This window comes from Medicago truncatula, chromosome 8, assembly GCF_003473485.1.
Source record: "Medicago truncatula cultivar Jemalong A17 chromosome 8, MtrunA17r5.0-ANR, whole genome shotgun sequence".
NCBI classification, from domain to species: domain Eukaryota; kingdom Viridiplantae; phylum Streptophyta; class Magnoliopsida; order Fabales; family Fabaceae; genus Medicago; species Medicago truncatula.
Genome location: NC_053049.1, coordinates 7,477,634 through 7,503,163, shown reverse-complemented (window position 1 = coordinate 7,503,163; position 25,530 = coordinate 7,477,634). Strand labels below are relative to the sequence as shown.

General features: G+C 32.3%; 4 protein-coding genes and 1 non-coding gene across 5 annotated transcripts; 4 read left to right on the top strand and 1 right to left on the bottom strand.

Annotated features, from left to right (window-relative positions):
• Positions 1 to 562: 562 nt before the first annotated feature.
• Positions 563 to 2,451, top strand: LOC11423042 (uncharacterized). Its single transcript, XM_003627281.4, has 2 exons — positions 563 to 1,041; positions 1,601 to 2,451. The coding sequence occupies exon 2, from the start codon at positions 1,612 to 1,614 to the stop codon at positions 2,080 to 2,082; it is 471 nt and encodes a 156-aa protein (XP_003627329.2). The 5' UTR covers positions 563 to 1,041; positions 1,601 to 1,611; the 3' UTR covers positions 2,083 to 2,451.
• Positions 2,452 to 7,875: 5,424 nt separating this feature from the next.
• On the top strand, positions 7,876 to 10,477 carry LOC11425537 (cation/calcium exchanger 4). The gene has a single exon (XM_003627280.4). The coding sequence runs from the start codon at positions 8,250 to 8,252 to the stop codon at positions 10,212 to 10,214; it is 1,965 nt and encodes a 654-aa protein (XP_003627328.1). The 5' UTR covers positions 7,876 to 8,249; the 3' UTR covers positions 10,215 to 10,477.
• Positions 10,478 to 11,095: 618 nt separating this feature from the next.
• LOC11430429 (guanine nucleotide-binding protein subunit gamma 3) lies at positions 11,096 to 13,635 on the top strand. The gene is made up of 5 exons (XM_003627279.4): positions 11,096 to 11,502; positions 12,120 to 12,172; positions 12,384 to 12,428; positions 12,509 to 12,556; positions 13,389 to 13,635. Exons 1-5 carry the CDS (start codon positions 11,350 to 11,352, stop codon positions 13,552 to 13,554), a joined length of 465 nt encoding a protein of 154 aa, XP_003627327.2. The 5' UTR covers positions 11,096 to 11,349; the 3' UTR covers positions 13,555 to 13,635.
• Positions 13,636 to 14,928: 1,293 nt separating this feature from the next.
• Positions 14,929 to 15,012, bottom strand: TRNAL-CAA (transfer RNA leucine (anticodon CAA)). The gene has a single exon. It is a non-coding gene; the product is annotated as a tRNA-Leu (tRNA).
• Positions 15,013 to 18,905: 3,893 nt separating this feature from the next.
• On the top strand, positions 18,906 to 25,141 carry LOC11428624 (anaphase-promoting complex subunit 8). The gene is made up of 4 exons (XM_003627276.4): positions 18,906 to 19,074; positions 19,267 to 19,579; positions 23,298 to 24,548; positions 24,647 to 25,141. The coding sequence occupies exons 1-4, from the start codon at positions 18,989 to 18,991 to the stop codon at positions 24,728 to 24,730; spliced, it is 1,734 nt and encodes a 577-aa protein (XP_003627324.2). The 5' UTR covers positions 18,906 to 18,988; the 3' UTR covers positions 24,731 to 25,141.
• The last annotated feature ends 389 nt before the right edge of the window (positions 25,142 to 25,530 follow it).

Sequence of the window (25,530 nt, the reverse complement as noted above, 5' to 3'; positions counted from 1 at the left end):
AAAATTTTTGTTAAGCTTAAAGAGATTTGTGTCATCCAACATGAGAGTATGTTATAGATCGTTTGAAAAAAGAATGTTTATGGCACTCCTCTTAATAAAAACATAGAGACGAATTTGTCTTCGTGATCATAAGTTCATAACTTAGTTAACAATTGCAATATATATGTCATCAGAGTTCAAACCTTAAATTTTTCGTTTATTTATCTTAAGAGATAAAAATATGACTATTAGATTACTTAACCAAAATATAAAGAAGATATGAACGGATATCTCCGACTTTAAACTCAAGATCTCCAACCCTTTCATTGAATTATTGATCACACTATCATGAGAATTATATAAATCAAATCAAGTGCTACAAAATACTATTCCAATAACAACTCAACAAGTATGCAAGGGAATAATATTGTATTTATATTATTAATTATCAAGAAAAAGTCCACAGCACATATCGGGTAAGAAAGAATCATAATATAACCATGCTTAGCTGGCAACCCAATCATAAAGTTCAAAGACATTAACATATTTACCAATTATATTGTCTATGTGGATTATTACCTTAGTCCACCTCCTTAAATCCTCAATCATTGAACATTTTTCTCTCACTAAATTGTATTTCCTCTCTCTACAAATCTCTTGTTCCATATCTCTCTCTCTCTATCATTCCAAATTCCCCACTAGAAATATTTGGTATATAGTTGAGTGCACAATTGTGGTGGAGAAACAAAAAACCAATCTCTTTGTTTCTTTCTTACAATCTTTGTGTTTCTTCAAAGCTATTTCCTACCATACATATAATACAAACTTTGTATGATTATTATATAGAGATTGAAGAAGAAAAAGAGATTTATTTTTTAGCCTAAAGTTTTTTTTTATAATGGTTTTCATGTCTGAGATTTTAAGCATAAAAGAAGAAAAAATTGAAGAAGAAGGTGAGTGGGAGAAAGAACGATAAGCAAGAGTAGCATATATACCCAGCAAGCAGAAGTAAAGAAAGATTTATTATAATCCAATTCATATTGTTTTGATCTGCTTCTGCTGGTAATTTTCATCAAACTTCATGTTCTATTTATTTTCTTATATACTTTTATCATGTCTAATTGTTTTATATTAAGTTTATATAATGTTTTGTGCCTTTCTTAAATTCAGCAACAATCTTTAGTATTTTAAATTATGATGAAAGACACATCATGTTCCTGGTACATGTTTGGAATCGCGGTGAGTTTGACAATATCAAGGTGACAACAATGTTTTGTTGGCTCCAAAGTTTATGTTTTGCAGAAATCATTGTTGCTCGTCGTAATCCTGTCTAACTAGTTGGCAATCCAAACATGTATTTTATATCGTATAGAATCGCAATCAAATCCAATTAATATGGTTTCAATCACAATTGTATTGCGATTGTAGAGACATCATAAACCTTTAGACCGTGCAAGATTGCGGTCTAAATTCTTTATTTGATTGAAAGTTTTTTTTTCCTATCTTAATTTACTATTGGATTGGATTATTTATCTTGTGAAATTTATTTGTATAAACATTGAAAAGGTTTGTGTTACAATTTTGATGTTAACTTGTTTGTAATTGATTTTTCTTGATATAGGGTGATTGAAAATGTCTGCAACAATGATAAGTGATCCAATGATTATTTCAACACCAGAAACTCAATCAACAACTAGTAGCATACTAGTTGCACAGAGTGAAGTTGAATTTGCAATATGTGAATGCTGTGGACTAACAGAAGAGTGCACACCAGCATACATAGAAAGAATCAGAGAAAGGTATCAAGGAAAATGGGTTTGTGGATTATGTGGTGAAGCTGTTAAAGATGAAATTGTAAGGTCAGAAAGACTTGTAAGCACAGAAGAAGCAATGACAAAACATATGAACTTTTGCAAAAAATTCAATACTTCAGGTCCTCCTCCAAATCCAGCAGTTCATTTGATTTCAGCTATGAGACAGATTCTTAGGAGGAGTTTGGTTAGGTCCACACCAAGTAGTCCTATTAATAAGACTACTAGAGAAATTCATGGTTCTGGACTTGCTAGGTCTGAAAGCTGCTTCTCTACTCTTTCTGGTTCTTGATGGTATCGGTTGGAAAATCTATGAAGCACTTACACAGACACATGCCAAACACGTCACTGACACGTTGACACTGATAATTATTTGAGAAATTGAATAATTGAATGTAACTACATGTGTCAGTATTGGACATTGAATACGTCTTGAATCAGAAATATCGGTGCTACATAGTCGGGAATAGAACAAGATGCAACAAAGGGAATGTACTGTATTTGGTTGGCAAAAAATGGAAATGTGGAAAAGAATAAAGACAGAAAAATCTTTAGCTTCAAGTTAAAGTCTCTCAATTGTAGTTATGCATTACATTACATAACTTTCAATCTGTTAAAAAAATTTGATTTGAACACAATTTGCTCAATTTTTTTGCTTCAATATTACATGTTACACTTTTTATTTTCAATTCCATTCAATTGTTTGAAAAATGATTGATATATAATTGAAGACAAGCATTTTCACAGTTGGTGCAATTGATGAATAGATTGGACAAAATAGTTCCTTTTATTGAATTCTTCCAAAATGTCATCATGGAGCTCAACTACTCTTGTCTGTACATAAATTGGTTAAACTTGGTTGAAACCTGTTACAGTTGTTTTGAAGTGCATAAATATAAAAGTAATCTTTACATATTGAGGCATCAATAATTGAGCTGTCCAAACTAGCTTAAATAAATAAGTTAATCATTGATGCAGTATAAAATTGACTAATCTACTTTTAGCCACTTGAGAGCCTAGTGGACAAATGATTCTTTTGGCATTTGTTTTTAGTTGAGTCAGCTACACATTTCAATGTGACCATGTCTTCTTGTTTTATCAATAATCAATCTTGCAAAGGTATATTCTTAAGATACAAAAGGAATACATATATTTATATCTGCCAAATTTCATTTCATGGCTGCTTTGCAGTCTAATTATCGCATGGTATTTTAAATCATAAAATACACTTAAGATATACAATTTTTTAGTTTGTTTGATCTTCATCGAATAACTATGATATTTTGAATTCGTGAATACAAAGTCCTTTAACTACATAGAAATTTAAACTCGTGTCTAGTGTTCCGTCTTGCCGTGTATAACTAACTTATTCCAAATTCTATTAGCTTTATCTTTTACTAATGGCACATCATAACAATGGATATAACTTCTCTATATATATGGTAACACACCGTAAATAAAACTTTTTGTTTGTGACAAATTCCTTTTACGTAAGGTAATTTTGTTCGAGTTGAGCTTCGAACTTTGACGCCTTACGTTATAAAAGATTAACTTCTTCTGCTAGACTCAACCATGAGTCCATGATTGTTTTGTAAATAGAACTTTGACATAGGAACAAAATAAAATGATTATTGTGCATTTGGTAGTTGAAGGGTCTGATTCTTATGTGATTTTCATCAGAATTCAGATGCTTGGTTGAGATATATTTCTGACACAGCACACTAACTTGATTGATGACAACTAAGTTTGTGCCAGAGAGAAATATTGTTTGTTGATTTTGCAAGATGGAAGGTTCTGGAATATAAGAATGCAATCATTCATGTGTCAGGTGGACCTAATTGATTGGCTTCTTCTTATAGCATATGATGATCAGTAACAGCAGCATTCCCCACATAGTTCCAAGTCACCTTCTTAATAAACATATCATGTGTCCTAGTTTAACTGGATCATGCAAATGTAACTTCTAAAGTGAAAAAATTATTAGGTCATGTTAACTAGTGTCCTTGCAATATTTTTTACACTTTTGAAGAATTGAGTACACAAATTTTAATATAAGGTATTATACTTGTTACCTTAATAAGTGTTTCAGAGACACCGGTTAACATTTCCTAAAATTATTATGCTAGTACAGTACGTAAACAAAAAATTACGTGAAAATTAAATTTTATATTTAAAATTAATAAAAGAGTGTATTAAACTTTATGTCATTATTACTCTAATTTTGCCAATTTACATATTGTCTAAAAAAAAGAGCAAGAAATAATCAAATTTTATTTTTCTAGTCCATTACTAGAGATATTTAGCATCTAGCCTTTTTTTTTTTTTATAAAGTTTTGAAACAAAAATCATTAGCTACTCCATTTCTTTCATTTGTGACATGGTTGTCTTACATTGCATTGAGAAATTTCTAGAGAGTTGACACCATTATATACGTGTATTACTTTGTCAATCTTGATCAATTTTAGGAGATTTGAATAATGTTCTTGACAGCTAGGATGAAAACTAATATAGTATAAAAAAGTTGAATGTGCTTTTTCGTTGAAAATGGTTGGTGAGTTTCCCTCAGAAAAATAACACCTAAGCCAACCTCTAATAAAAGTCCAAACTCTCACATCAATTGAGTGCTAGTTTTTGATATTTTTTTCCTTCCTTCTAGGAAAAGTAGTTGATCTAATTCTCCAATACTAACATATACTGTAGAATCATTCACATTGCTCTATGCTTGCAGCTTAATTAAATGATGATTAGTGCATCATTTAATATAATATTTTTTTAGGGAATTTAATAGTATAATATAGGCATAAGCCGGTTAGGAATATAGAACCATTGATTTCAAAATAATTTGTGTAAGCCCAAGTGGGAAAATTTTAAGGCACCTTAATAATATTTGGCGTGATTGAAGGTAGTCAATGAGTATATTCTGACTAAATAACTTAACCTAGGGGTTACGTGGTTGCAAATTGGATCTATTTTTTTATTATAAGGGTCTGTTTGGTGTACATGATAGGATAGAGATAGGATATGATATAGAACTGAATAATGATAGGAAAGAATATAGACAGGATAAACATTTATCATATCACATGTTTGATGCACACATGATAGCAGACATAATATCATATCAATAATAATTAAATGACAAAATTACCCTTGTAATTAATTATATATTTTTAACCCTTTTTAATTAAATAAAATTAAGCTATTATTAATTCTGCAAAGTTATCAAACATACTCCCTCCGGTCCTTATTATAAGAAAAAGTTGATTTTTTTAGGTTCATAGAATAATTAATGCATCTTATTGTAAATATAGTCTAAATACATCACTTACACAATGAACCAAAAAAATTAATTGTTTCTTATAATAAGGACCGGAGGGAGTAATTGTTAACCTTCTTCTTAAAAAAAAAAAAAAACTGTCTTCTTTATTTTTTTTTGTTGTTGGAAATTGGTGAAGGATAGCAATGAAATTGGTTTAGAAGAAATAAAATCACGATGGCTGAAATCCGTTGGTTAACCTTCTTCTTCTTCCATAGTCAAGGTTGAAATAAGTTTGTTATGGTTGAAATAAACGGATTTTGATTATGGTTAAAATCACGAAATTAGTGTAGAAATAAAATCCATTTGTTAACCTTCTTCTTCCTTTTAATTAATTATATATTTTAACCCCAAATTCTTAAACATGTCGTGTAGAAGAAATAAAATCACGAAATGGAGACGTGAACAACGGCACGTAGTTTTGCACAATGGTTGTAAGAACGATGGCAGTGAAGGAAATGGTCAGATCCATAACAGATAGAAGAGATGGTGCTGAAGATTTATGGAGAAAGAGGTAGAGATTGATGAATGAGAGACATGAGCGATGAATTGAGAGAAAGGGCAAAATCGAATTCTAGTGCTAATCATAATAGGATAATTCTAACCCACCAAAAACTAAGGATAATAATATCAAAGGAGAAGTGGGATAGGATAAAAAATAGGTTAAACTTATCATTTCTTGTTGGTGCACCAAACAACGGATTAAGACAAGATATGATAATGTAATCATATCTTGTCTCCTTATTCTTCGCACCAAACGAGCCGTAAAGGGATAAGGTTTAATCAATCATGTATGTGACAATGAATGGCATGTTGACCTCCAATGTGATATCCAAGAGACCAAGACATAAGGAAGTAAAAAATAATAATAAATATTAAGTTATTTTTTTAGATAAGCATGCATACTAAATAGTAAGTTAGTTGATAATTATGTATAAGCTAACATGAAAATGTCAAAACTTTAATAGTATGTTTGGATGGAAGAAATTTTGGATGTAGTGTAATTTTTTAGGGTAGTTCAAATTCTTCTATATAAGTTATATTCTTTTGCAGATAAAATTCAAAATTTTGTAAAATAAAGTATTTAAAATTACTTTCTTGTTGTATACAATGTGAATTTTAAATTGGTCCTTATGAAAATTATGCAAGTTGGTTTTGCTGCTAGAATCTTTAGAAAAAATAAAATAAAATATACCTAATAACATTTATATCTGAAAATTAAGTTTGATAAACTTGTAATAAATATAGAAATGCATATTTTCTGTCTTTTATTCGAAGAAGTTTATCGACCAGTTTTGTTTTAAAAAAAAAAACACTAATTTAGAACTATTTTTTATCAAGCTAAGAGTGAACGAAGTCATCAATAGCATTCGAAAGCTTATGAATTATCATTAGGTGTTGACTTTCTATCACTTCTTAAAGAAGAGGAACAATTGTACGAAGTAGCTAGCTAAATATAATTTGGGTCACACCGTTGCAAAGTGTCTTGAATTCAATGTTCAACTCTTTTGACTAGTTCTTTGATGCTACATATCATGGAAACTCGTTTATCTCGTGTACTTAGTTTTTGTAAAAAATTAAATTAATTTAGTAAAAAATAAGTGAAATTGTCTCATATGTTCTAGTTCAACTGATAAAAAATAAGTGAAATTGTCTCAGATGTCATGATCGGGGGGTTTGAACCCTGACACCTCCACTTATGTGTATATATTTGTAATGGTTTGTTATTTCGTCTATCTAAAAAAACAAGTGAAACTAAGTATTTTAAAATAATATTTTTGTTATGATTTTTTTATTTTTTAAAAAAAAAATCAAAATGAAATAATACTCAATCAAGAGTGGATCAATTCGAACAAGGTGTGCCGAAAAGATCCACATAAAAGAAATACAATGTCAAGAGTATGTTACCATAAGGCACAGCTAGAAGATAAAGCTGAAGAAAAACTACTTCCTAACACCCATACATAAAAGAGAGCGCTGCCACAAATCATTGTAACTGAAAGCGGCAGTTAGTAGCTTTGCTTTTAACCATAAAAAAGATAACAACTTAACATAATCCAATAACTTTGTCTAATCCTGAACTTTGTTCTGAAAGATCCTGTTGTTTCGTTCCTTGCAAATGACCCAGATAGAAGTATGCCAAATCAAATGAAGATATGAATGAGTAAAAAGCGGTAAGCCCGCTAACTGACCAAACTGATGACAATGATCAACGACCGATGCAGGGGAAATGAAAGAGATACCAACCCACTGATAAATGAGATGCCACATGCTGCCGAAGATGTCGCAACACAGAACCAAATGAACCGCAGACTCCATGCAGCTACATCCTCCAACACAAGCGGTGTCAGCTTGCTGAAGGAAACAAGAAAAACAATGATTATATTGTTTTTATTATGAAACTATTATAATAAGAACAACAAAAACAAGATTAAAGAGAAGAGAAATGATTATATTGTTCTCTTGTGTTATACAATAATGTTACATGTGATATCTATTTATAGAGAAGTACAACATGACTTAAGAGTTAAGTACTTAAAATAAGTACAAATATGTGTGATTTAGAAGAATTTGAATGAATCTAAAATGTAAAATTTGTTTATATTAAAAAACGGAGGGAATAAATAATACGGTAGCATTTAAGAGATAAATACAATGGTAGGTGGACATCCATTTACGACGATAAGAAGTTTAGTACTCTTATTCTAACAAAAAAAAAAAAGAGAAGTTTACTAGTTTAGTACTCTTATTATAACAAAAAAGAAAAAGGGAAAAGAAAAGAGGAACAAAATTTTGCTCATCAATAAAAAAATATAAAAAAACAAAAACCAACGTGTTGAAAACTTTGTTCTTCTGAACAAGGAACAAGTTCTTCCTGCAAATTCAACAACTCAAATACCCAAATCGAAAACCCTAATCGCATACCTTTCTTCAATTCATCGGGTAAGTTTCACCGTTCCTTAATTTTCACGCCAATTATTTCTAATGCAAAATTTTCCCCGTCAAATTCAGCTTCAATTTGTCTCACTTCCAAATCTTAGGGTTTCGTTTCGCGTTAAGAAACCGAAACCCTAGAAATTTTTCGACTAATTTGTAGCTGAAATTACATCACAAACGATCTTTGTGTCGATAATTGATTGGAAATGAAGGCTCTGAATGGGTTATTGGGTTTAAAACGCAGAAAAATTCATGGGGTTTTCAATGGTTTATGTGTTATGGTTGTGTTCTTCTTTTTTTACAACAGGGAAGATATAATTCGAAACCCCCTTCTTAGACAATCTGCTTATTTGGTTAATCAACATGGTTTGTCTCAAAATTTGATTTTGAAAAATGGGGTTTCGGTTATTCACCGTAGAATGGTTGAAATTAGGAATAGTACTAATGATTCGAGTTTAGTTGGTAATGAAGATTTGGGTGTGAGTACACCGGGAGTGTGCTTTGGATTGCTTCAGTATGATGGTTATGATAGCCCTTGTGAATTTTTGAAGGTGAATCCTCAGTGTAGTTCTGATGGGTATATTGATTACTTGAGGTTTTTCTATTGTAAATGTCGAGGTTTTAGGGCTCTAGGCTATCTAGTATTGGGTGTTTGGCTTGCTGCTTTGTTTTATCTCTTGGGGAACACTGCAGCGGATTATTTTTGTCCTTCGCTTGAGCATCTCTCGAGGCTTTTGAAGTTGCCTCCTACTGTAGCTGGTGTTGTGTTGCTTCCTCTTGGGAATGGTGCGCCGGATGTGTTTGCTAGTATAGCGTCGTTTGTGGGGACTGATACGGGTGAAGTTGGTCTTAACAGTGTGTTAGGTGGGGCTTTGTTTGTTACTACTGTTGTGGTTGGAACTGTTTCTCTTTGTGTTGCAGAGAGGGATGTTCAAGTTGATCGACGATGCTTTATAAGGGATTTGAGTTTCTTCCTGTTCACTATTTTTTCGCTGCTTTTGATTTTGTTTGTTGGCAAGATTGGTATTGGGGCAGCGATTGGTTTTGTATCGATTTATGTTGTTTATGCTTTCATTGTTGCTGCCAATGAGATATTGCGGAAACATGCACGGAGGTTGAAATTGGATTCTGTGACACCTATGCTTCCTGTCCAAGGAAGCGTGTTCTCTATTGGTTCTGAAGAGGATACTACTATATATAGCTCTTTGCTTGACTTAGACACCGAGAGCGATCCTCCCCGTCTCCCTCCTTCCTTGCCTCAGTGGATGTGGTCTTCGAATGTGGCAATATATTCAAACCAGGCAAGTAAAATCTATCATTTAGACGATGAAAGGCCTCCTTGGGGGTGGAGTGATGGAACCCCAGAAAACACCAGGTCGTCGTTCTCTGTTTCAAAGCTTTTCTTACTCATGGAAATGCCGCTTGCAATTCCTAGACGGCTGACTATTCCAATGGTTCACGACGAAGTATGGTCGAAGCCGTTCGGTGTGGCCAGTGCTTCATTGGCTCCCATTCTCCTAGCCTTTTTGTGGAGCACACAAGATAATGTGAGTTACACGAGTATTATACTTGCTTATTGTTTTGGCATTTCTGTCGGAAGCACACTTGGTATTCTTGCATATAAATACACAGTGTCTGATCGTCCGCCGTCTCAGTATTTGATACCCTGGGTTCTTGGAGGATTCGTTATGAGCATAGTGTGGTTCTACATAATAGCAAATGAGCTTGTGGCTCTATTAGTAGCGTTTGGTTTAATGTTTGGAATTAATCCATCGATTCTTGGTTTAACTGTATTAGCATGGGGAAATTCAATGGGAGATTTAATGTCAAATGTTGCATTGGCATTGGAAGGAGGGGATGGAGTTCAGATAGCTTTATCTGGATGCTATGCAGGTCCTATGTTCAACACACTTGTTGGTTTGGGGTTCTCATTGCTGCTCGGTGCATGGTCGAAGAAACCTTCTTCATACGTGGTGCCTAAAGACGGTAGCTTATTTTACACCATGGGATTTCTTATCACAGGACTGCTATGGGCACTTGTTGTTTTACCGCGCAACAACATGCATCCCACCAGAATGTTGGGATTGGGTCTCATTGCCCTTTATGTGATATTTCTTTCTTTCAGAGTGTGTACTGCAATGGGATTAATAACAATGTATGGTTTAAGTTAGACTTTTTTCGATTGATTTACGTTGTAATCATATTGATCATGGTTTCTACTTCTTATTGAGCCATGAGCTGTAATTTCTGTCGTGCATATAGCTGATACATAGGACATGAAATTTAGGAAAGAAAAATTTGGTCTCCACGTAGCATGAATGAGTTACTGCTCTGTATATTCAAACATTTTGTTGAAAAATGGACTCCAAAGCTACCACTTACCAATCAAAATGACTTCAGCAGTCTAGCCTTCTGGTGTGATTGATTTCTTCTTCGTTTGATTGTGTCTTATCGTTACTTATTACATGTCTATATGTACCAATATTTTGGCATTTGATTGAAAAATGGACTCCTAAAACTAAACTGAATAATAATTCCTTATGACATTTGCTAAGTCAAGCTTGTCTTAAAACTTGTGTTTAATTTTGCCTTAATATTTAGTAAAATGTACCTAAGGAAACTGTCCTTAAGAAGGATACTCCTAAATTAGCTGAGAATGAATTAGGAAGAGGCTCATGAACCATAACAATTAACAAGAGTATTATGAAGAGCATAGTGATGAAACTACTGATTTTACCTATCTTATAATAGGGTTTTGCTAAAAAACACCTTCATGAAAGCAACAGGGTTTTTGCATCTAATAGGGTTTTGCTATTTACCCTTTATAATATATCAATGACCATAAATTTTCCATAATTGTTCAATGTGGAAGACAAACCAATTTCGTGGCTCAAATAGGTGTTGTTTGTCACATTACATCTTTCAGCAACTTCGATACTGCAGAGAATCTCTGACACTTTCATCTAAAAATAACAATTCTACCATTTAATAATTCACAATTTGACTACTTGTCCCTCTATACTCTGATTTTTCGAGTCTTCTTTTAACATAAACAAAAAAAGCAAAATCTGAAAACTCTTTCTTTTCCAGTTTCCACTTTCCTGTGTGACAGTCACGTGTGCTTCGTTACCCTCTTGTCACTTTCTCAGGAAAATCTCAACCAATCCAATTTTAAGTGCTCATGTGCAAGTACAAAGCTAACCCATTTCACAAGTTTCTAACTTTCAACTAACCAACAATCAAGTTTCACTTTTTTTACTCTGCAACCATAGCCATTGCATTTGTTCATTGTTGTAGAAATTTCAAATGGATGGTGAATACAACTCTTCTACAGTGTCCTTAACATCGAAACCTTTGATGTGTCCCAAGTCACCACTTCCAGGGTTTGTGGATTTTCATGGAAAGAGGAAGCAGATGGTTAAGATTCAAGTTTTGGAGAAAGAAATTGGTTTGCTTCAGGTATGCATGTCTAATTGATTGGTTTCTCTTTCCCATTTGCTATCCAAAGTGCTTATTTTTTGAGCTAATTTGAGAAAGATACATCAAGCATTATGAAAGCTTTTTTTTTTCTCCCTACATAAGTTTAATAAGTTTGGTGGAATCAAAGGATATCTATACCTCATTATGCAGACTTAAGATAGTAGCATCCTACCTGGCTTTTACACTTTATATTGAAGTATATTGAAGGTGTGTCTAAGTGTGTGACATGTAGTTGTGTCAGACACCAACACGTCAGTACATACAATCACTTCTATTTTCTCAAATTATTAACGATGTCTCTAGTCCAGGTCGTATCCGGTTTTCGTGTTTGTCAGTGCTTCATATATGGATTTTTCTATTCCTTCCAAGTCTCATGACCATTTTGTGGTCATGAAGGAATGAAGTTTGATTTAAATAGTCTTAGTAATTATCCTAATATATGTTCAATATATATTCCTCATCACATAACTTTGGTAACATAACATATATAACATTTGTGGTTTGATTGATTTGAATACAAGTGATTGCATCATGAAAAACTACCATTTATGAACAAATGAGACCAATTTTCATTGTTTCATGTGTATTGCTCATAGGAAGAGTTAAAATCACTAGAAGGACTCCACCCAGCTTCTAGATGCTGCATAGAGTAAGGTTCCACCTTTTAATGTGTACTTTATATTATCATATATACTATATTCAATCACCAATGTTTAAATTAAAAATAGTGTACTTTATATTATTATATATACTATATTCAATCACCAATGCTTAAATTAAAAATACCTATCATACATGTATTATTATAGTCAAGTATTTTATATGTATGCTAATTTGGAAATAACCATTTTCTTTAACAGGCTTGATGCCTTTGTAGGCTCTATTTCAGATCCCTTCACACCCACGTATGAATCTTCAACTTTTAGATTATTAATTTATGTTACAAGTCTTAATAAATAAATAATCACCACTGCATCTAATACAGAAGAAAGCACACAATCTCTAAATCCCATTACTTCGGGAAGAAGATCAGGTACTCAGTTTTTCTCTATCTAACCATTTCATTTTTAAATATTAATTTCTTTCACATGCTTTCATTTCTAAATTCATGATGTATAATTCAATCAAGTTTGTATTGCTTAACATATTACTTCAAAATGTTTAATTCTTTAAAAAAAATTAGACCATTTTTTAAAGGGTTTACAACATGGTAATTGATTTTACTCTAGAAAAATAATTTAGTTTCATAACCACTTTACTTTCAAAACAAAATTTCCTAGTATACTTTCTTTTTATTCATTTCAAAAGATTTATTTTCTTTTTACTGACCTCATTTTTTCTTTTTAAAAAAATATCTATTGATGTGGAAACGGGAACAAAAATAGAAGTCCCTAAATATACAATCACTTTTTTTTTTTTTTTTTATAAATTAAATACATGATCCTTTGAGAAATTTCTTTATCCATTTTATAGAGTTTATTTAAATTTTTGTTGTATTAACAATTCCTTTATACAAATCCTCTTAACTAATATACATCATTTTTGTAACCAATGTCATGTGAGCATAACTCACTTGGTAGGACAATGCATTATTATATGCAGGGGTCGGGGTTCTAACCCTGGACAACCCACTTATTCACCTTATAAGGGTGAATTATAGCCACTAGACTACCTGACAAAAAAAAGGTAATAATATGATATGAATATATACATCATTTATGATATGAATATATTATAAAAAAAGTGTTACACATTTAGTACTACTATCAATTATTTTAGTTTTTATGATTTGATCAACATAATCTTACATTTAGGATAGAATGTAGTAATAATGTGAGCTAACTTTTTTTTTTCTTTGTTATTAGTCTTCCATGGATATGTTGCTCCTACAGTTGCTTTCCTCATAAAAAAATTGCAAAAGGTTGTTGTTCATGTTGTTCATCATCAAACTCCAGATGTTTTGGCAACAATTGCTTGAAGACTAAATCTACACTCTCCTTTGCTTGTTGCTGTTTGTGCTATTCTTTGTAAAGTTGATGTTGACCCAAGTTTTAATTGTTTAAATTATTGGGTGCTGTTAAACATTTTATCAATAATTGAAAAATATCATATAAGCTGTTCAAGTATTTTCCATATTGTTCAACTAGTGCTGTATTTTTTGTCAAAAAAGAAAGTGGTTTTATTATTATTTTTTGAGGGGAAAAAACAAGTGGTTTTGTTTAACATACTTTGATTTTCATATTTAGTCTGAAGTTCTTATAAGTTAAAATAGTAGGAAAATAACTGGATATAAAAAATAAAAAAATAAAAAACGAAAAATCAAAGCTTTAGTCAAAATCATCATTGATTTGTTGATGATTCAATTAGTTAGACATTGAACATTATTCAGTTCGATGCAAAGGAGATACTGTATTTCAAACTCAATCTATCAATACTTCTACAATCAAAATTCTTCAACCATTTTATTACTTGGTTATATTGAACATAATAATAATACACTAATTTTAAATTAATCAATTTTTCAATGACAAGAAATCAAAGTAGAGTAACCTGAATTTTATTACAATCAAACACCTTGCACACAACCACTTGTTTTAGATCTTACTAGGGTACATTACCTGATTTTTTAAATTTGCCTTTTTAAAAATAATAATAATAATAAATACATGATTAATTTTCAATTTTTCATATCATAATTTTCGATTTTTTAGCTAGAAAGAAAAATTAACTGTAGGTAAATTAGTTATTTCTAGATAAACTTAAAAAATGACTTGTGAAGAACGGAATATTAAAAATGTTTTGCAAAAATATAAGTTGATATAAAAAAAGAAGATAAAATATAAAAACAACAATATTAATTCTCAGTTATCATTCATTATAAGCCCAACCCTCTTATAGGGAGCAAGGATATAAAGAAGGCTAAATAAGAGCTAGTGTAAGAGTACACACCATTAATCAATAATATTGCTTGAAATGTAAGGATTTTCTCCCATTGATAAACACACTTTCAAACAATACTTTATTCAATGTGGGATTATAATACCACTACTCGTTTTCCATCGGTAGCTATGTTATACACCAATACTCTTTTCTTTTCTTCTCTTTGTCATTAGTCTTCCATGGATATGCCTTCTTCATAAAAAAATTGCAAAAGGTTGTTGTTAACTTGTTCATCATCAAACTCCAAATGATTGTTGTTTGTGCTATTCTTTGAAGTTGATGTGGACTGCACTATGTTTTAATTGTTTGAATTATTAATAATTTAAAAATATTGTAAGCTGCTCAAGTATAAAAATCCAACAACATTTTCTTGTACCCAAAAAAAAGAAAAAGAGTAGTAGGAAAATATAACAGTAAAGCTTTTCGGTAACTGAAAATCAAAACAGAAGGAAAAAATGAAACATTTGTCAGAAGTGGGATTTGAACCCACGCCCTCTCTCGAAGACCAGAACTTGAGTCTGGCGCCTTAGACCACTCGGCCATCCTGACATTTGATATTCAAAATACTGAACATATGATATATATACTCTAATACACAATAAATTATCAGGACCTATTTATTTGGTAATTAAATAAACAAATTAATTAAATTTTTTATTGAGATAATTGAATATAAAAAATAACATAATGGTATTTCAATCATCTATGGTTTGGATTATAATCACTAGTTATTTTTGTGTTGTTTGTTTACTCGAAGTAAAGTATTTTTATTTTCTGGAACTGTGAATACAAGATTTTGATTTTCTCAACCTCAAACTTGAAAGTCTACGAAAATTTGTGAAATGTTCATACTCAATTCGTGTTTACTCAATACAAAAATATTTTCTAAAAACCTATATACAGAGTAAAAATTAACAAAACATAATTTAATGCTAGGATCTGACCATCTTATATTCCAAATTATAAATAATAATACCACATTCATGATGAATACTTAACATTCCAACTTCATATTAAATCAATCCATCATAAAACAAATATGACATTGGGACTAAGATCATGCAAACATGACAACTATGAACTTGAAGTAATGCTTTCCATGTCGGATAGTGAAAAATGGAGGAAAGCCAAAAATCTTCCATATAAATACACCATTGCATATTTAAGAATTTTACTTTATCATGTAAAAATGTCTAAATTCACACTTTTTTTTTTTTGACTTAATTGGTTTTTTATTCATAATTTCTTCTCGTGCGGGAGAAAACAAGGAAATGACAATGAAATGAAAGACGACAACTTCCCTTATCCTTTCTCACGTATAGATCCATGATCTATATCTCTTTGTGTTCAAATTAACTATTTCTAGAGCCTATGATGTAGTGAACCTTTCAACTAGTGGTGTAGCTTGGGATGCTACAATTGATTATTCTACAGCCACATAAGATCAAGTACAAGCATCAATGGCCAATTTTGGTTTAATTATTTGGCTATTGGTGCTTCTACTTGATCGGATGTGGTAGTAAAATGATCAATTGTAGCATCCTTAAATCACACCACCAGTTGAAGGGTTCACCATCATCATGTGTGCTTGAAACCGTGAACTAGAGCTGAAAGGGGTATTGATCATGGATCCATATGTGAGATAGGGTAAAGGATGTTGTTGCCTTCCATTTCATTATTCATTTATCTATCCATGTTTTCTACTGCATGAGAAGAAATCAGGAATGAAAAACCAATTAGGTATAAAAAGACTTGAATTTGGACACTTTTATGTGAGAATGAAAAATTATATTCCCTCAGTGACAATTTAAACATTGGGTGTGCATTATTTGACTTCATAGTTTATACAAGACATGTGACGACCCTCGACATAGAGGTAACGTTGATAAGTTGGATTTTGTTTGAATTTTATGCTTTTACTTGATAGCTTAATTTAATATTTTTACTACATTTATTATGTTATCTTATTTTCTTTTGTTTATGATGAGAAGTGATGGAATGAGTGAATAAATTGATACAAAGAAAAGGAGTCTCGACTCATCAATGTTAGAGATTACACTCCGTTTACACCTAAAAATAATTATCTTGATGGCCGACATTAGCGGATATGCAATTAAGGTTAGGTGAATGTCCTCCCAACCGATGGAAGGTTAGATGAAGGCTAAGATAACCGATTTGGAAAGAGCTGATTTTTTTTTTTATCTAGAGTTTACAGACTAAGTATGTGGGTCTTAAATATCTCATACCGAACCAAAGTTCTGTAGAACCGAAAAATGTAGCTTACAACTGACGCTCCATGTTTACTGCGCCACTAACCACAATGAACGACGAGTGAGGGAAATTACAACTGAACGTGGGGCGCCTAACGAAGAATAATTAACACACTACTTTTGAAATTAGTGTATGCACCTGAGATCAGGGGAGTGTCATAGTAGTATGGATCAATCATCATCTATATCATCAATAAGTGAAGACCAACAAGAACGACCAATATCTTGAAACCCTAACTTAACATTTTAATTTACTAAACGATATGACTATTCACAGGTCTTTGTAGATCGATTATTAAAATATTTTGATACTACAGTAAAACTTTATCAAATTACATCATTGTCGGGAACTTGATCCTAATAGTTAAACATTGCAGTAGTTTTCTTTTAAGCTTTGTAATTAATTTTAACATTGTGTATTTTTATATTCTTTTTAATTAACCTTTGCTAAATACGAGTTTGATATATTGTGCTTTGCTTTGTGTATATGACATTAGACTATAGTCGACCAACTTCTTTTTGATTCAGAAATCGAGACAACGATGCAGAAATATCTTAACAAGGTCGATAAGAAGAAGCTAGACAAGCTTAAAGAGGCACAAGGAGAATGCTTCTTGTCCGTGACTTAAGAAAAAATACAAGAGAACATGACAGATCACATTGATTTTCCCACACCACCACATATGAACGATAATAGTTCAAGGTGACTGACTCACATAACAAGGCTCGGACAATATGTGATTGAGGGTTATGTGAGTGTCTATAATATATCATGGATACATCTTTTTTGTTAAAATAGCCTAATGATTAGAATGTCATCCCTTAACATAAATAAGTAGAGAATTTTAGGTTCAAACCTATACTCTGCATATTACAATGTCCTTAATAAGTTATGCTTACAATAACTATGAGATATAGATTTAATATGTGAATAACATTAGTTATACATTCAATAACAAATCAAATGAAGTGATGGCACTAATTAACAACTTACAATTTTATAAGTTATGACATAATTTCATGGAATAATATGATATGACTATCGGTTTCTGTTAATATACATATAAAAAAGTTGTGTTATTTAAATAATAATTTGAATGACAATTTATGGGACAATCATAAATTTACAAAGAAAATGAGGTATTAACACAAAAACTAAAATAAAGAGAGAAAGTAAAATCAGAATGTGAGCATAAAAGAGAAAGTTATCACAAAAGTTGTTAAAAATTGATTATACAAGTATCATTTCTCTATATAAAAATAGGTTTAATTGCATGTTTGATTCCTTATATTTATTTTTGGTTTCAAGTTGGCCCCTTATGTTTTAAAAGATTCAAGTTGGTCCCTTACATTTTACAGGTTTTAAGTTGGTCCAAAACGTTACTCACGTTGAAATAAGTTAGTCCCTACCGCGACATGATATTGAGTTTAATGAAACAAAAATATGATTTAAAACTGATTTTCTAAATAAGTTAAATTTTATCAATCATATTGTCAACTTGAATCTTTAAACGATCAAGTGATAAAAGAAACTAACTTATTCCAATGTGAGTAACGTTTTGAACCAACTTAAAACATAAAAGACCAACTTAAAACGTAAAATAAACATAAGAGACCAAACATGCAATTAAGCCTAAAATATAAAAAAGGCTAAATTATCTTTTTGGTCCTCTAACTATTTAATTGGTATCAGATTAGTCCTCTAACTAAAAATTGATTTATTTCGGTCCTCTAAGTTTCTCATCGTTACTACATTTAATCCTTTATGTTAGTTTTATTCAAATAAACGTTATAGTTTGTGTTATGTGAGTCCTCTAGCTTTATTTATTAGTATCATTTTGGTCTTATTCCTCGTTAACGTATTATGATTAAATAATGACTGATATTATTTGTAACTGTTATGGTTCATATGTATGTGTGAAACAGGAGGCCAGATACCCACATAACACAAATCCTAACGTTTATTTGAATAAAACTAACAGAAAGGACTAACGGTGAGAAACTTAAATGACCGAAATAAATCAATTTTTAATTAAAGGACTAATCCGATATCAACTAAATAATTAGAAGACCAAAAAGGTAATTAACCCAATATAAAAATATCACTAAATTTTTCAAATGAACCATACAAAACAAAAACTTCCAAATTTCAAAAAGAAAAAATTTCCGTTGTAAATTAGAGAAGTATTAATTAACTGATTTGGAGTGAACAATTTGAAAAAGCAGGAGTAGGTAACATCGTTGGCATACTCAAAATGAGTTCAAAAGAAAGTTGCAGAAGCGAACTTCGCATCGCAATTCGTCAACTCACAGATCGTTGTCTCTATTCTTCTTCCAAATGGTAGTAGTTCTTAACTTCAAATCTCTAATTACATTGACACAGACACGTCGACACAAGTAAATGAATTAATTGAATATAATCACATGTGTCGGTATCTCAGATACATACGTCTGCTATCAGAGGTGTCAGTGCTATAGAGCTCATCACAACACACTCTCACCATCTCATTTTCATTCTCCTTCCTTAATGCAGGGCAGCAGAGCAATTGGTAGGAATAGAGCAAGATCCATCGAAGTTCACTCCATCAAATACGAGGTTTCAGAGAGGTAGTTCAAGTATTCGACGAAAGTACCGAACACATGAGATTACACCGACGACAACACCGATTGCCGGTGTTTCGTATGTGGCTACTCCGGTTATGGAAGAGGATGAATTTGTTGATGGTGATTTTTATCTTTTGGCTAAGAGTTACTTTGATTGTCGGGAGTATAGAAGAGCTGCTCATGTTCTTCGTGATCAAATTGGGAGGAAATCGGTTTTCTTAAGATCTTATGCTCTTTATTTGGTTAGTTTTTCTTTATTTTGAAACCCTATTTTGCTATGTTTATGTTTATGTTTATGTTTGTGTTTTGTCACTTGCATTATTTTTACCAACAATGCTTTGAAGTTGGACTTACAAAAACCATAATGTTTAGTGTATGTTTGGTTCTGCGTAACAATAATTGATTTTGAATTGTAGGTAAAGTGATCTGTGTTTGGGTACATTCATATAAAAGTGAGTTAATTATAAGTTCGTATGTAAAAATCAATTTTAGAATCAAAAGCTAGAAACTTTATCTTAAAGTAGAAACAATTCCACGAGACAAAATCAATTCTACTTGAAAGCAACCAAACATGTCAGGATTCTACACCTCCAGAATTAATTTTGGCCCCTCCAAAAGTGGAACCAAACATATACTAAGCCAACATATGGTGTGCACATAGGACAAATTTTACACATGATTGGTTTGTTTCAATTTGATTAGTTTAGATAAGAACCGATCGTATATTCGAACTGGGTAACGAAGCGGTCCAATCTATTATCATATATACAGAACTAATTTGTAAAATTCAAACTTCAACTTGTCAAATATCTTAATCTTTGCCACATAAATTTTGTCATCCTATGGTTGAGTGTCCTTCTGAGCTTTTCACCTCATTATTGTTTCTTTAAATGCTTTGCAACTCTTACATTTCTCATTAATATTATGTTATAAACTCATTCTGAAATTGAAGAAGTTAAAGACTTATGTTATGTGTTTTGATATTCATAGATATCAACCAGTAACTGTTGTGTGTGAATAGACCATTCTTTTAAAAATCAGATAGAGAGCTAGCCATATATTTAAATCAGCCAAAATGGTTTTAAATAGGTGGTTAGAATCTGCTTAAGCTGGTAAATTTATAGTTTCTAGAACTGTAATTATTTCTATAGTTTGTAATGTTTTCATTCAGAAGATAATTTTTAACCTGATGAACAAGTTCAATGACAAGTTATACCTATATGTTATACTAGGGTCTAGCACACGTAGTTGCCGCGACACCATGTTCATATGGCAGATTTTGGCTGGTCATGATATTCCGCTATCCAATATTGATAACACCGATGTCCAGTAGTCCACCTAAGTAATTATAAAAGCTTATAGGTGTTTTTACCTTCAAAAGTCAAGAACATTCGTTTAAGATTAAACAAAGGGAAATGCTAAAGAGTGTTCTTAGGGCATTGGTTAAGGGGATAAAAATAGAAATATTGTATTGGAAAATGGTGAAAAGTGATGAATTTAGGTTTTTAAAAGTTAATATTGTTGAATCCAATTCAAACCTACTACTTTTGGTTTCCTTAACAAATGAGGGCACTTGCTAGCATAACCCTTAACCAAATCGGCCCTTAAGCTAGGGGCTTCTTTTGGTTAGAGTACAATAATGATTTCTGAAATAAAACTTACAAGATTGCATTAAATTTGCATTAAATCAAGTTGTTTATGTATAAACAAACTAGGCTTTGGGTTTTCATATTAATCAGTGGGATATTATTTGTTCAATGTCCAAATGTATTAGAGACTTTTTGTTTTTTGATTCCTTGTGGACTTAGATGTAGTGGCGTTTTGGAGAGCTTAGGATAGTTTGATTTTTTATATCTGGGTGTGTATGTTGTGCTGATGGGTCATTCTCGACGTTTGTAATTTAGTACAACCTTTGGTAAACACGAGATGGTTATGTGAAGGCAGTGCCAGCGGAGGGTTAGAAACATGACATTTATGCATGTATTTAATTCAATTTTTGTGGGCAAGTCTATTTTGGGTTGGAGGATGTTTGTGCCTGCTTATCTGCCAAATAGACTGATTAATTATGCTGATTCTGTTGGATTCCTTTTTTGCGGGATTTTTGCTGTGTTGTCCGTCCTGGATAGCAGAGCGGTCAACCCCAAAACTGGGATAGCAGGGTGTGATGGCTGTAATTTGCTATATTTAGGAATTAATGTTATTACTATACAGTTAATACTAATAATAAACACATAATTGCTGGAAAATTTAACAAATTACTCTAAAGCTCTTTGTGCTGCAAATTGCAATTGCACCACAAAAACAAGAAATGCTCCTGTGAACGCGGCCATGACGGTCGCCACACAATTCTGGGTTGCTATGGCGAGTGTGAGGGCGGCTACACAACGCGCTGCCGCTCTAATGGCGTTAGTTGCCATTATTGACATCATAGGATTTTTGGTATATTTACTTTTTTGATTGAAGCTAAAATCATGTGGATTATGTAGTAAGGAGAGTAGATCAGATGGAGGGGAGTCAGATCACTAGAGGTAAGGGTAGACCTAGAAAAACTATACGAGAAACTATTAGGAAGGATCTAGAGATAAATGAGTTGGAGAAAGACATGGTTTTTGATAGAACACTATGGTGTCGTTTGATTCATGTAGCCGAACTCACTTAGTAGGATAAGGCTTGGTTGTTGTTCTTGTTGTTGTTGATTGAAGCTAATGTCCTATAATTGTTGAAGTGGGGGTTTTGCAAAGTTTACAGAACATATAGCAACATTAGGCAAGAATACAGAGGGCAGTCTAGTTGTCATTTACTCTTTTTGATTTGAGTCGGGCACAGAGTTAAATGGACAATGCACAGCAGCTGACTGACATGTTATCTCTTCATGTTTTCCTCGTGTGAGGTGTAAAACGCGTGTCTCAACAATGTCTGTCTAGAATATCTATTTCAATTGTGATGCATTTTGCTATGGTGCTTTCAAATTATGGAAGGACATGCCTGATATCAAAAGTATAATCTGAGATATCTTTTAAATTTGATAATTTCTGTTGGAAAGTAAGTTAGATATAGGTATGCTTATATTAAATGTCACAACAGAGTAAAAATTAAAATACTGGTTGTTGCCTTCAGAGTTGGTGTTTCTTCTAATACATTTATCCTATTAACATTTTGATTAATAGGGTATGAACTTTCCATTAAGTTGTGTAAGTAATACAATTATGTTGCTGAATAAGTGAATGTTTGTTTGCATGTACTATTCATTTAAAAGAATGTTCTTTCACCTCAACAATGTCTTCCGTAAATAAAACTGGGATAGGAGGTATTCATATCAGTTTAACAAGCTTTTTTGAATTACCTTGTTTAAGTAAGAAATAGTTAGATTAAAAAATATATATGCAAGTTAAACCACGAGGCCTCTTTTTAGTTATTTTTGAACTCTTGATTTTTGCAGCAGAAAAATTGCAATTTTATTACGTGATATGTGAAGTAGCCAAATACCAAACTCAGTGATTTCTAGTTGTTACTTGTCGATTATGTGTAATGTGCTCTCTGTTTCCCCAACAATCTTCAGATCATTCTTTAAGACATTGTCAGTTGTCATCTACCCTTTTTAAGAGAATGTTTTCTGCAACTTATGCTTACCTTTGTTAATTCCTAGCATTATCATGCTATAGAACTATCATAATGTGTAGAATTTTTTTTATTCCATTTTTATCGTATATGTATATTAACAGAAACTGATTGTCATATCATATTCTTCCATGTCACTTGTTACCTCCCTTGAGTAACATTTAAATAAAGATAATGCATTGAGCTCTGTCGCATGCTAATAGCACAAACTACTGATCTGATGCAGTGCATTTTTCTTTCTAAATTATCATACATAATATCAGTTGAAGCGAACCGAGTTTTTTAGTTTTTGGAATTTGATATGTTGATAACTTCTTTGTCCATGCGTTGTACTTCCTACAGGCCGGAGAAAAGCGAAAAGAGGAAGAGTTGATAGAACTTGACGGACCTCTGGGTAAAAGTGATGCTGTGAATCAGGAATTCGTTTCATTAGAGAGGGAGTTGTCTACACTTCGCAAGAATGACAAAGTTGATCCTTTTCTTTTGTACTTATATGGTCTCATACTGAAACAGAAAGGCAATGATACTTTGGCACGCACAGTTCTTGTGGAATCTGTAAATAGCTACCCTTGGAACTGGAATGCATGGACTGAGCTACAATCCTTATGCACTACAGTTGATAGCTTGAATAGTCTTAATCTCAATAGTCATTGGATGAAGGAATTTTTTCTTGCTAGTGCCTACCAAGAATTAAGGATGCATAACGAGTCTCTGTCAAAATATGAATATCTACTCGGAACTTTTGGTTTTAGTAATTATATTCAAGCTCAAATTGCTAAAGTCCAGTACAGTTTGAGAGAATTTGAGCAAGCTGAAGCTATATTTGAAGATCTGTTGAGGACTGATCCCTACAGAGTGGAAGACTTGGATGTGTACTCCAATGTGCTCTATGCTAAGGAATGCTTTTCTGCTTTGAGTCACCTTGCGCATAGAGTATTTACGACGGATAAATACAGACCTGAATCTTGTTGTATTATTGGGAATTATTACAGTTTAAAAGGACAACATGAAAAATCAGTTGTATATTTTAGGAGAGCTCTTAAACTGAACAAAAATTATCTCTCTGCTTGGACACTCATGGGTCATGAGTTTATAGAGATGAAAAATACTCCTGCCGCTGTGGATGCCTATCGTCGGGCTGTTGATATAGACCCGTGTGATTATCGTGCTTGGTATGGACTGGGACAAGCATATGAGATTATGAGTATGCCTTTCTATTCGCTTCATTACTTCAAAAAATCTGTTTTCTTGCAGCCAAATGATTCTCGGTTGTGGATAGCTATGGCTCGATGCTATGAGACTGACCAGCTTCGCATGCTCGATAAGGCAATAAAATGTTACAGAAGGGCAGCAAATTATAATAACAGTGAAGCAATTGCTCTGCACCAACTAGCGAAGCTGCATTCAGAGCTCGGACGCCCCGAAGAGGCAGCGTTTTACTACAAAAAAGAGTTAGAGAGTATGGAATCTGAAGAGAGGGACGGGCCTCACATGGTTGAGGGTTTGCTCTATCTTGCAAACTATTACAAATCGATAAAAAGATTTGAAGAAGCAGAGGTTTATTGTACACGCCTTCTTGATTATACTGGCCCAGTGAGTCAAATATATAACTAAACTTCTGATTTATTTATTTTTATAATAACTACACTTTCAATATGAAACAATTTGTTCATACTAAATCATTCTTTCAGGAGAGGGAGACAGCAAAAAGTTTACTAAGAGGGATGCGGTCGACACAATCTAGTTTCCCAGATGCTGAGCACTTTCCTTCCTAATTTCTCTAATGAAGCATTGGTGCATATTACATTTTGGTTTCAATTCATTCTCATACCTTTTGCCGCGTCAGAAATAATGGCAAACATGAAAATGATAAGAATGATTCTCATACTTTAATGCGTGCTGCTCTAGTAGACAAGCATCATAGCACATTTAAGTCCAAAGTAGTAATCTGGTTTCCAAGAACATGAGTCTGAAGTTAGGAAAACCTTTCTTCTCTTCTATAATGACTAAACAGTTTAGGCCATGTTTGATTTTGTAACAATGTAAAAGGGATAAGATAGGATAAAACCAAGTGTTCCATGTTTTTGATTTAAAATAGTTGTAGAATAGGACAAAACAGCAGAAACTATTCCAACCCCTTGTATTTGATTCTACTTCTAATTTTTTCTTCTTCTGCTTTTTCTGTTTTGGTCGTTGTTCTGTTTGTTACTCATTTTTAAGCTTAATTTGTTACACTGTTACTGCTATTGGATTATTATTTAGAACAAAGTTGATTGGTGCAACGTGCATTGATGGCTCAATATAAGAATCTTTTATATGTATTCATTCATTTTTGTTTTTAATTTAAGATCTTGTTAACGAGTGTCCGTGACACTTTTTAAGCATTTTAAAATAAGTAATTATTCTTTACGAAAGTCAAATATTTCGATTTCCAATACATTGATTACACATAAGTACTTACTAATTATGACCCTTAAAGAGTGCCCCGGAGGCATCGGTTAACATTTTTCTTTTATTAGGAGCAACTCATGGTGAGTGTAAAAAAAAAAGTAGCAACTAATGGCAATGATTTAAT

Bases quoted from the DNA above. Each gene is read 5' to 3' on its own strand.
- LOC11423042 (XM_003627281.4), top strand. From the start codon at position 1,612: ATGTCTGCAACAATGATAAGTGATCCAATGATTATTTCAACACCAGAA.
- LOC11425537 (XM_003627280.4), top strand. From the start codon at position 8,250: ATGAAGGCTCTGAATGGGTTATTGGGTTTAAAACGCAGAAAAATTCAT.
- LOC11430429 (XM_003627279.4), top strand. From the start codon at position 11,350: ATGGATGGTGAATACAACTCTTCTACAGTGTCCTTAACATCGAAACCT. The intron at 12,429-12,508 runs GTATGAATCTTC...CATCTAATACAG, and splicing joins TCAGATCCCTTCACACCCAC to AAGAAAGCACACAATCTCTA. The intron at 12,557-13,388 runs GTACTCAGTTTT...CTTTGTTATTAG, and splicing joins TACTTCGGGAAGAAGATCAG to TCTTCCATGGATATGTTGCT.
- LOC11428624 (XM_003627276.4), top strand. From the start codon at position 18,989: ATGAGTTCAAAAGAAAGTTGCAGAAGCGAACTTCGCATCGCAATTCGT. The intron at 19,075-19,266 runs GTAGTAGTTCTT...TCCTTAATGCAG, and splicing joins CTCTATTCTTCTTCCAAATG to GGCAGCAGAGCAATTGGTAG. The intron at 19,580-23,297 runs GTTAGTTTTTCT...TACTTCCTACAG, and splicing joins GATCTTATGCTCTTTATTTG to GCCGGAGAAAAGCGAAAAGA.